The sequence below is a fragment of the Callorhinchus milii genome, unplaced genomic scaffold (genome assembly GCF_018977255.1).
Source record: "Callorhinchus milii isolate IMCB2004 unplaced genomic scaffold, IMCB_Cmil_1.0 Scaffold1, whole genome shotgun sequence".
Classification (NCBI taxonomy): Eukaryota; Metazoa; Chordata; class Chondrichthyes; order Chimaeriformes; family Callorhinchidae; genus Callorhinchus; species Callorhinchus milii.
Genome location: NW_024704742.1, coordinates 443393 through 454921, shown reverse-complemented (window position 1 = coordinate 454921; position 11529 = coordinate 443393). Strand labels below are relative to the sequence as shown.

Below are 11529 nucleotides of genomic sequence, written 5' to 3'. Positions count from 1 at the left end.
CAATTCCAGGCAGGTCAGGGCGAGACCTTGGGCAAGTTTTCTTACTCCACACATCTAATAATAATCCCTCCAAAACAAAACAATAATAAATTGGTCATTCTCAATCCACGACTGTTTGTGGGGACGCTGCTGTGCGCAATTGGCTGCCGCGTTTCACCCACAAATATACAGTCAATTCACTTTACAGTCTATTCTGTGAAGCGCTTTGAGACGTCGAGAAGACGTAAAAAGCACTGTATCAAATGCAAGGATTATCATTATTATTATTATTGCCTTGCTTATACCAGTTCAAATACCTCTTCCTTCCTAATTTCTTTCACAAACCATGCAACTCTGCATTGAAGAACATTTGGCAGATGCCTGCTTCCACGCTGATGTCAACATTCACTACCTTTGACTGGCTGTCATGGAAGAACCCAACGGCAGTCAATTTGGGAGATTTCAATTTTTTTCTTTCGTTTGAGAGAACTCTTCCAGTTTCCAGTGTACCTTTCCCTTTACAGGCCCTGCAGCTGATCCCAGGAACTCAGCAGAATGGGGTCTCAAACCAGTTACAGCCAAGACCTTACAGGCTGTTGTCACGAGCATCAGAAAAGTACTTTTGAGAGTCTTCTTTTTCGTACTCCTTTAAATGCAAACTTTTCTTTCAATGTAACCAAAGAAAGCTAAATCATGAGGAGGCTGGAGTATTGAAATCTAGAGAGTTGATTTTCTGAATCCTTCACTTCAGTGGTACACAAACACATGGCTGACATTCTGGATTGTCACATTAAGACTCTTGCCTTATCTGCGAAATTTCACTTGGCTTACTAATGAGACATTAAACCGAGGGTTTACTAATGGGTTGTTTTTGCCTTGAAATACAAATTGTTGGTGAGAGCAGCTTCAGCACCTTAAAAAAAAACCCTGGATATGTTTTATAAGATTGATCCAATTCTCTTTCTGTGCAGAGGAGAGAGAGAAAAAAAGGGACTGGTTATATTTAAGAGGGGAAGAAGACTTTTGGTGCTCAAATGTGCTGCTCTATGCAGCAGTAGAACACAAGTTTACACATCTTATTCCATACATTACCATCTCACCAAATTGTGCTACTTTCAGGTGATGTCAAGTAGAGATTGGGCTTTTCGACATAGCCAAGATGTGGCTAGTGGGCTACAATCTGTCGCTTGAGAAGTCGCCTTTTGAACACACCAAACCATACATTTATTTTCCAGTAAACGAATGAAGGTGCATTCTGGTCCTCGAGGCAACAAGTACACCACTTGTTAGGTCATGAAAAAAAAATTAGCCTCTGATGCAAGATTCAAATCTCCCGTGTCAAAGCATGTAGACAAACCACAATACACGTACTCACTTTCAGGTGCGGTAATATTTAGTGTGCACAAGGCAATTGTTGATTTCTTATGAAAGACACACAAATGTTTGGAATCTTCAGTTATCAATCCCTTAAGGCATACTCTGCAGCACTGCTGGTAAATCCTGTAATAATGCAAGACTGCACTACTAAACTACATACAATATGTACAAGAACACATTTCGAAGATCCAATAAGTAAGTTGGCTGGCACTCAATACTTGGAACCTATCTAGTCATTACTATTTTACTTCTGTAGTATTTTACAGCAAGTAATAATGAGTAATGTTTTCAGAAAGTTCTTTATAATTTGTTCACTGAACACTAACGTGCCATGCTTTGTGTATATTAAAAAAAATCCTAGAAAAAAAAAGGAATGATTTAGCTACTAATAGTTCTAGGTAGGAACACTCCAGAGCTGACACCCTCAAGCTTCTTTCTGTTCCTTTTTTTTAAACTACTTCTGTTGAAGGCCATTTTCTTTTGCAGATGAACAGAGAGAAACCAGGATTTGAAACAAACAATCCTGGTCTTCACATATGGAACTGTTCATCATTTGGATTCTTTACTAGCCAAATACCAAATCCATGCTGTTCCAAGGATGATTTCAGCAATGTTTTTCCTTCTTGATACGATTTTGCCATCATCTGGAAGGAATGAAAACAAATTGCATTTTAAAAACTGATTAGACATTTTAATTGGGCAGCATTTTCAGTGTAGAGTTAAGCAGGAAGTGAGCTTTACCTTTGCTACATGATACGTTGCAACTGTGGACAAATCTTCTCGATTCGCTTCTTTAGCAACAAGATAGAAGCGACTCAGCATGGCAGCTTTGCATAAACGACTAGTCATGGAGGCGCCACTTTTAAATGGTGAACTGTAAAGCAAAAAACAAATCGCTTTTTTGAAATGGATAATAATGACTTCATCCACACATCTGTTTAGAATTACAATACTGAAAGACCGAAAGGCTGAGCAAAGGGATTAAATAGCTTCAGTATCAGTGATAAAGGGTCTTAATTATCAGGTCCCAGGATTTATATAATTTCCTTCTAATACAAACGTAAGAATCATTATTTGCTATTATAATAAAGGTCGGTGTAGCTAGAGGTTAAAATACTTCATTATGGACACTTATCCACCACAACTACTGTATTTAATGATCAGCAGAATACAAAGTCCAGAAGTTACGCAGAATTTTGATGTGAATAGGTCAACAGTTGATAGCTTGTGAAGATTCTCACATTCTGAATGGAGTGATATTGTAGGATAAATAGATGGAATACAAAGACAACGGTAAGTGAGACAATATTACATGTTGAGAGCACCTTACCTTTCAGCAATCTTTCCAGTCACACCATTCACAATTTCTAATAAACCATCTGACTGAGACCAATTCAGACTGAGCATTTTATTGACCGTATTTGCCTGTGAGGGATACGCAACTTCTGTCAGGCAAATATGAGGTTTGTTGACAATGTACAAGTTAGGGAGCTTTGAAGTTAGTGAGTCATCTACACGCTGTTTAATCGCTATATCCATTCCTCGTGTGTCAATGCAATTTACATCACCTAGAAGATCAAATGAAAGTTACAAAGTGATTTTGCAAGTTTTTGAATGGGTATTTTTAAATTCCATTTTTCAATACAAATATTTAAGTAAAACACATGATAAGAGCAGATCTGTAAGTTGTATATTGGCCAGAGTGCAATCATGTGTTGAACGAGCATCACAAATCATCAATCATCACAAATCATCAATCATCACAAATCATCAATCATCACAAATCATCAATCATCACAAATCATCAATCATCACAAACCGCCATTAGACAGCCTCTCCTATTTCCATTCAGTCCAGACTGAAAGGTACAGTCCTGGCAGAGTATTTAGTTTTAAGATCTACCCTCTATGTCGCCATTATTCCACAAGAAAGCTGCTATTGTAAATACAAGTGGCTGTTTGATAAAATATTTGGGAACATAATGATTTTTTTTCCACAGCTTGAGATATTAGATCACATACCAATCAGGATGCTGCTGATGTAGATGGGTTCAATGAAATGACTGAGAAGAGCACCTTGGACTCCAAGTACTTCCCAACGGGTGAGTTTGTCACTGGCAGACATACTACATACTCTGGTTGCAGTTACTTCAGAACTACAGTGGCTAACGGAGTACACGTTGCCATCCAAAACAATATGAAGCTCCATTTCTTTATTTGTGTGAAACGCAGATATTGAGTGAGGGGCCAGATGTCTGTGTAAAGAAAGACATTCGGTGTTAAAGCAACTTGATTCTACGTTTGATTTATTTTATCACAGTGGGAAACAGTTTTGTTAAATCAAAAACACTGAACTGTAAAATATTTAATTTCTAATGAGGAATCAAGGGTTTGGGTCGAAACATCTCAAAGCATTTCATAAAGTTTTCTCTAAAGTGTAGCAACTATTTTTGGTGACACAACGTCCTACTAACAGGAATGACTTTTTTTAATAAATCTGGGGGATTATTGACCAGTAACACTGCGAGAAACTCGCTTCTCTTTTCAGATAGCAGCATGTTAAGACTATTTTGTAATTGTTTTTAATGTGCATCTCAAAAAGCAGAGAGACCTTGGTTTGCTGTCTCATCCAAACAATGTTATGGGACTAATGCCAGAGTTAAATAATCCTTTCACATCATGTATCATACACAAAGCCTAGAATTACTCCCACTTACAGCCGTTTGATCTGAGCAGCACCTTTTGGTAGTTGATTCAGATAAAGGTGAAAGTTAGTCCGATCCTTGAGGGTAAGAACTTTTCCTTCAGAGTTGGTGCAAAAAATAGACTGCTTCACCACTTCAGGATTTTTGTTATAAAACATAAGAAGGTGTCTGTAAAGATACCTGGAAAGTATAAAAGTGCACATCAGATATATAATAATAATTCTTACATTTGATATCAACATATTGTAAAGTGGATTAACTGCATAGACACCATTACTCCTCATTAAAAAATACAAGCATCAATTGCTGGCAGACTGGTCTGCACATTAGGAATCATATTAAGTAATGCCAGATCAGAAACCATATGAAACAACCCGTTAACGTTGTTTCTATGGTTCCAAAGTCTTGTAGAAGAGTAACGCAGCTCAGAGATGGTTACGTGGGTCTTCAGAGCACATGTGCTGTGCCCGCCCGCCAGCGATAGTAAAGCTGACACTCCACCTACCTCGGCCAGACACCTTGCCGGACAGAGATCATGATTATTATAAGATTATAACTTATTTTCCCCAAGTAATGAACCGCAGCTTGAAACGCTGCACAGCAGGCATCTTCCAAAACAGTTGGTAAATTTCAATGCCAACAAGAGCACAAGCCCCCACTGTTGGTGGGCAAAGCAAGCAGGCGACAAATTGAGAACAGGACCTTTGGTACAATACATAACGGAAGATTTTCCAGTTATAGAAATCTACCTTAGCTATGGCCGGGGTCAATGGGAAATTGCGGTAATGTTTGCCGAAAATTGCGCACCAGGCATGAGCGTCTGGAGGAGCCACTCATCCCAGTGGGTGCGTGGAGTAAACAGCCGGCAGCAGCACGAGAGGCCCGGGCGCTGAGGAAGCTTCATTTTTTTTTTGCAGGTTTGTCGCGGATTCTGGTGTTTGCTTCCTTGACAAAACTGCAGCCGCACTTTTATATCGGCCCAGGGTACGGGGATATGGATAACAACCGAGTCAAAAGTACATTTGGAAATGTTTGTAGCTGGTCGTTAAAATGAAAAACTGCAGCTTTTACACTTTTCATTAAAACTCATCTGGTTTGCTAATGTAGAAGACACTTTACCTCAACAGTGAGCGCCTCGCAGTCACCACAGCGTGGGAATCGTGCACTATTCGGCCTTCGGGATAAGAAGGGCCATTGTAACTTATCTCCCCAGTTCCAACTGCAACAACTTCACAGGGCTGTCCAACTAAAACAAACATTTTAAATGGTCGCTTGAATTTTCCTGGCAATTTAAAGCCTGATTTTCTAAAGCACTTGAGGCAAAATGAGTAAAGAGCAATTGGCCTCCACTATCGGCCAGAAGCTATCGACGACTGCACCATACGTGATGCAGAACACAAATCTATTGCAGTGATTTCGCTAATTCCTTTGCTTGAGAAAATACAAACTTTTTTTGTAAATATATAGGAAAATTGCAGGGCTAAGATTTCTCCTTATTTACCAGTAATGAGCAGAACATTATATAACTGAATGATCACATTGATCTTAAAAATGTAGTTTTCGCAATTTTCTACTCACATTTTTCAACTACAAAAGCAGCCAGGGAATTCCCACAATTTTGGTGTTCCTGGTGGTTAGCAGTCAGCTTGCTGAACACCTCCTTACAGGCAACAGAAATCGCCATGTAATAAGAATTCCTTCCTTCTACAAGAAAAAAAAACAAAACATTTAAAAAGGAGAAATGGCTATTTATCAACGAATTCATCCACAGTGTTGCTAAATGGGCAAACATAACACAAGGTTATAGTAACTAAAGTCCAGAAGGAAAAACCTGACCAAATGATGAGCTGTGCGTCAGCCGAGCTCAGTTGGTAGCATTCTCGTCTCAGAGTCAGGTTATAGTAACAGTAATAAAAACTAGCCATTCACTCCACGACTGTTTGCGGTATGTTGGTGTGTGCAAATTGGCTGCCGTGTTCGCCCACAAAATAGTTACTACACTTCAGTGTATTTTCTTAAGTGCTTTCAGACATTCTCCTGATATGAAAAGCACCTCATTAAATGTGATGCATTATTAGTATTATCATCGTCGTCACACTGTGTGGTAGCAATTGTCAAGACAAATTTAACACGGTTCATTTTAGGATGAGACGTGAATCGGAAGCATCTGCACTACTCGAAAGAGAAGGGAGTTTCTTTTGGTGTTGTGGTCAACAGGTCCCCGATAAAACTTGTCATTCACTTCATTGCTGTTTTGTGGGGCAGTGCTGTGCGCAAATACGCACTCACTACACTTCACAAACTTGTGAAGCGCTTTGAGACGCCTTTATGTGATAAGGCTGTACAATCAAATGCAAGGATTATTATTATTTACTGAGTTTACACCCCCCATTTTCTGGGTTATGTCTTTAGTTCTTCATAGAGATGGGGTTGAGATGCCAAACAAATCCAAATCTTCTTGCTCACCATAGCCTAACTTTGAAGGTTGATTCCTTGAAGGGAGACTTGGTGCAGGAACGACCTTTCGTTCAGCAGGGATCGGAGTTGGACCGATAACTGAAATTAAATGTTCAACATATTGATGTGAAACAATGAAATGATCATCTTAAAAGCATCCCAACAGCAACAACAACTTACTTATACAGCGCCCTCCAAGTGCGGCAGTGTCTGAACGCTTAAAGGTGGCGCAACCTGATGCTGAGCCGGGGGGGGGTGGGGGTGGGGTGGGGATCAGTCGTGATCTAAAAGAGCGGAAGGAGGGGGCATGGCGGATGAATTGAGGGAGAGAGTTCCAAAGATTTGGGGTGTAGTAACTGAAAGCACGTCCATCGATGGTGTAGCGGGACGAGCAGGAGCCCAGAGCCAGGCAGCGGAGGCAAAGGGTCTGAAAGATTGGGAGGTGACAGGGCGTGAAGGGATTTGTAGACAAGAGAGAGATTATGTCCTCAGTTCTTCAGAGATAGGATTGAGATCCCCAAAAATTCCAAAAGCACTGCCATCCCCCCAAAAATATGCTTGTTTGCTCACCATAGCCTAATTTTGAAGTTAGATTCCTTGCTGCTTAACCTATACAGGAGTAGTTTATGTTTTTAATGACAGAATAGTAGAAATTCTGCCAGAGAGCAAGGAGTGTACTTCATCACTAAACCAGTACTTTATTTTTTAAAAAAATAAAAGACTTACTTGGAGTCTTGATCAGTTCGGTGTCCAGCAATTCATCGAGAGCTAACTGTGCAGCATTTGCCTTTGCTTCTTTTTTATTTTGACCCATTCCAGTTTTGTACTCAATGCCATCAACCACTGCACAAAAGGCAAAATACTGTCCGAAAACATTCCCTGGAAAAATAGAGAAATAATCTATTTGTATCTGTTCTGCGAGGCGAGCCCAGAGTGGTCCAAGGCACTAACGATGACAGAGCCACGAGCCTGGTTCTTCAGCAGGACTTGAGAGGGGCAGATCAGTCACTAGGGACAGAGGTTCTTTCCACTCAGGTCCCATTAACATTGCAAGCCAAGGCCCTAAAGGGTAGGGTGGTCTTAGCTGAACAAGCAAGCAGGAAACTTGCCAAACAGCGCTCACTCTGGTAAGCTATGCAGCCTTAGCTGGTTAAACCCCAGTACCCAAACACCTACTCTGGAGCTCCCAAACCACGGCTCTCGCCAAACTGCATCTAATACTCTTAGGTAAGCAGAATGCATCTTTCTTGGGAGAGTGTCATTCCAGACACGGGGAAAATTTCACATGTGGAACTCTGTCTGGTTTGGATACTCTTAAGCACGGTGGTGGGTTACCGCACGTGTCAGAACTTGGCGAAGGCGGGATTACAAAGAGGGGTTTCTAAGGAGGTAAATATACGACAGAGAAAATAAATTCCACTCGCCTGTCGCTATAGTTTCTTTCAAAATGAGTTGCATTCGCAGCATTTGTGCGAACTGATGCAAAGCTGAAACAGGGTTGATCTCACCACGACGGCATTTATCAATAAACTCTCGAGGCACCTTCTTGGGAGGCAGTGAAGTGTTCGGGAGCGGTTTCGCATTTTCAACAAACTGCGACTTTGGATATTGCCCTGCAAAAATATACACAATTCTAAATGGCATAACAATAAAGAAAGAAAATCCAAGTAAAATTAAGAGGGAGGAGGACTTACCCTGGCAATCGGGGGGTGGGGGTGTGGAGAAGAAAGGTGTTGGGCATGGGGGAAGGGTGACACAGGCACAGGGCAGTAGTGGAAAAATGAAGAGCATATGTTCATACAATATACAGTCAATTCTCTTTACAGTACATTCTGTGAAGCGCTTTGAGACGTCTCGAAGACCTGATAACAAGGTGCTATATCAAATGCAAGGATTATTATATGGCCGGTTACAGGGGAAGAAAAGCACATGCCCAGGCACAGAGAATAGGTTCCCCAATTTCTGAGGAAAATCAGAGCATGCAGTTTTAATATTTTTGTCTCAGACTCTAATATTTTAGTAATAAAGTCACGCAGATACTAAGAGTAGCTTTATTACTATAATCTTTAGGGTTTTTTTCAGTCTAGTTGTTTCTCTTGGAGGTTCCTGACTAGAGTCACCAACTCCAATAGAAACAACTGGATGAAGGAAAAAATGTACATCATTTTGTGACGTGCTTACACGGGGACTTGACTAGAGCTTTCCGTGACAATAACTTGGATCAGTATTAATAATAATAATAAGTAGATCAGTATTCTAGGCTAAAAGCAATTAGGGAGACTCAACGGCATTTTCAAAACCCAAGTGACCTATTAAAAAGAGAGATGAGTCATTCATTATTAAAAGGAAAATTATTCTACCAAATTACTGTGTGATAGTCCTTGAATTCAAACCTTAACACATTGTTGAGATGACTCAAAGCGCTTCACAGGCCACTGTGAAGTGGTGTGACTGCGTGCATTTTGTGGGTGAACGCGATAGCCAATTCGCACACAACAGTGTTCCACAAACAACACAACAACAAATACGACGACGACAACAAGATTACATTTGCGTAGCGCCTTTCATGTCGGGACGACGTCCCAAGGCGCTGGAACAGCCATGGAGTGTGTGATCAGTTCTGTTTGGGAGGGGTTGTTGGCCAGGACACCGGCAGAGAGAAACTCCCTTCTCTTTTCATCGTGCCGAGGGGATCATTAAAGTCCACCTGAACAGGCAGACAGGCAGGACCTTGGTTTAACGATACAGCACATCCCGAGCCCTGCGGTGGAGTGTCAGTATGGACCACGTGGATTCCAAGTCCCAACGTGGGGCTTGAACCCACAACCTTGCAGAGAAAACTTATTGACCAAGATTGCTAATAACCTGCAGGAGCAGGACCCAGGCAGGCAACAGAAAACTATACCATGCAAGGCAGCAGACTGTGGGGACACTGCCGTGCGCGACCGGCTGACACGTTTCACCCACAAAATCCAGTCAATTCACTTTACAGTGTTTCCTGTGAAGCGCTTTCAGACGTCTCGACGAGGTGATCAGGCGTCGGATCAAACGCCAGGGTTTGATCGTCAATTCTGAGGTTACGCCAATCCCGTGCCACATAAAGCCATCTCCCCCCCCGACCCCGACCCCCACCCGGGTACAGAATACAGCATCACCCTCAACACGAGGGAACACCAAGCGGAGTTTCAACCAGCGAGAGAGTCGCTCGGTACAGAAATAAAATCCGTTGTCAAACGATATCCAGATCGGGTTTCTTCAAATACACGATCCTCTCAAATTAATCGCCCGGAACTGATGCCACATCAGCAAATCCACCCACGTGCGACTGATAGGGGAGAAACATGGTCGGGGATCCACTCCACACCCAACTCGCACGCCGAGCCGTTCCGTCCCAATGTGGCTCACGGGGAGATCAACGGGACATGTATTTACAGGAGCGGTGTTATTCCCACTTCTCTGCCGGGAAACGAAGGAGCGCTTCTGCGTCGTGGATCGTTTCTCCCAATCGATGCGAGGGACGAAGCTTCGGAGAGTGGACAGCTGCTGCGTTCGGACGCTGTTGCCTGGCTCAGTCGGAATCGGGGCCGCCCGCGCAGCTTGAAACGCGGGACAGTGAAGCAGCGAAGGGAGCGCCGCGGGAACCGGTCGCTCGGTGAGAAGGAACGGCCGGACACATACCGCTCCGAACGTACCCGAAAGCTGAATGACTCTGGCTACCCCGGAGTCTGACTCCTCCGCGGCCCCGGCCTGGGGGGTGAAGGTCACGCTCAGCGTCGGCGCCGGCGGCTTCGGAGGGATGTTCTTCTTCAGAATCTGAGCGAAGCTCGGCTCCCCGGAGCCCCTACGCCAGGCGCCATCCCCGGACATCCTGCACCAAAGGCAACCGGTACAGTCAGCGCTCAGTACACCCGCACCGGCCCCCGAACAAGCGGGGGGGGGGGGGGGGGGGACCCTGGTGTGGGTGTGGGTGGGGGTGGGGGGGGTGTTCCCTGGAGGGGGTGGGGGTCCCTGGGGGGGGGGGTATTCCCGGGGGGGGGGGGGGCTGTTGGGGTGTGGTGTAGGGGTGTGGTGTTGGGGTGTGTGGGGGTGTGGGGGGTGTTGGGGTGTGGGGGGTGTTGGGGTGTGGTGTTGGGGTGTGGTGTTGGGGTGTGTTGGGGTGTGTGGGGGGTGTTGGGGTGTTGGGGGGTGTGTTGGGGGGTGTTGGGGGGTGTGGGGGGTGTTGGGGGTGTTGGGGGGTGTGTGGGGGGTGTTGGGGGGTGTGGGGGGTGTTGGGGGGTGGTGTAGGGGTGTGGTGTTGGGGTGTGGTGTGGGGGTATGTGGGGGATGTGTGGGGGGTGTTGGGGGGTATCCCGATGTGGGTGTTGGTGGCACTCACTCACTCACTGACTCAGTCACTCGGCAGTTGGTGGTGTTCTCGCGCCTTTCTCTCTCTCTGACCTCAGGCCCCGCCCTCACACCTGTCACCTGACCCCCCGCGCCTGCGCACTCACTCCCCCCACCCCCACAGCCCCGGATGTGCCGTCACAGTTACAGCTTCAACCATTGGGGAACAAATCGATTGGATTTCCTTCTCATCGTTTAAGCCGTTGTGAGCGCTGAAATGGAACCACGACGACGACAACGTGTACTTTTTTGTGCGGCGCTCTGCGCAGCGGTGGCCCCGACCGGGAGGAACCGGAGCACACGACGATCCGCCCGGAATGACGGGTGTGGATGTTTTTGCGTAATAATAATAATAATAATAATCGTTGCATTTGATATAGCGCTTTTCACGTCAGGAGGACGTCCCAAAGCGCTTCACAGAACACACTGTAAAGTGAATTGACTGTATATTTGTGGGCGAACGCGGCAGCCAATTGCACACAGCAATGTCCCACAAACAGTCGTAGATTGAAAATGACCAATTTATTATTGCTTTGTTTTGGAGGGATTATTATTAGGCTCTGTGTGGAGTAAGGAAACTTGCCCGAGGTTTCGCCCTCTGCCGGGAATTGAACTCAGGTCTCTCACTT

The 11529-nt window shown here is 44.3% G+C and overlaps 1 protein-coding gene across 1 annotated transcript; it reads right to left on the bottom strand.

Annotated features, from left to right (window-relative positions):
• Window positions 1–681: 681 nt before the first annotated feature.
• adad1 (adenosine deaminase domain containing 1 (testis-specific)) lies at window positions 682–10977 on the bottom strand. The gene is made up of 12 exons (XM_007908275.2): window positions 10893–10977; window positions 10210–10385; window positions 7942–8130; window positions 7244–7396; window positions 6527–6616; window positions 5639–5764; window positions 5180–5306; window positions 4073–4240; window positions 3378–3610; window positions 2687–2924; window positions 2098–2230; window positions 682–2000 (listed from the first exon to the last, which is right to left on the bottom strand). Exons 2-12 carry the CDS (start codon window positions 10382–10384, stop codon window positions 1887–1889), a joined length of 1746 nt encoding a protein of 581 aa, XP_007906466.2. The 5' UTR covers window position 10385; window positions 10893–10977; the 3' UTR covers window positions 682–1886.
• Window positions 10978–11529: the final 552 nt, after the last annotated feature.

Coding starts and splice junctions, on each gene's coding strand:
- adad1 (XM_007908275.2), bottom strand. CDS start 10,384: ATGTCCGGGGATGGCGCCTGGCGTAGGGGCTCCGGGGAGCCGAGCTTC. Junction 3,611..4,072: donor GCTGCTCAGATCAAACGGCT/GTAAGTGGGAGT, acceptor TTCTTTACACAG/ACATCTGGCCCCTCACTCAA. Junction 2,925..3,377: donor CATCAGCAGCATCCTGATTG/GTATGTGATCTA, acceptor TTGATCTTCTAG/GTGATGTAAATTGCATTGAC.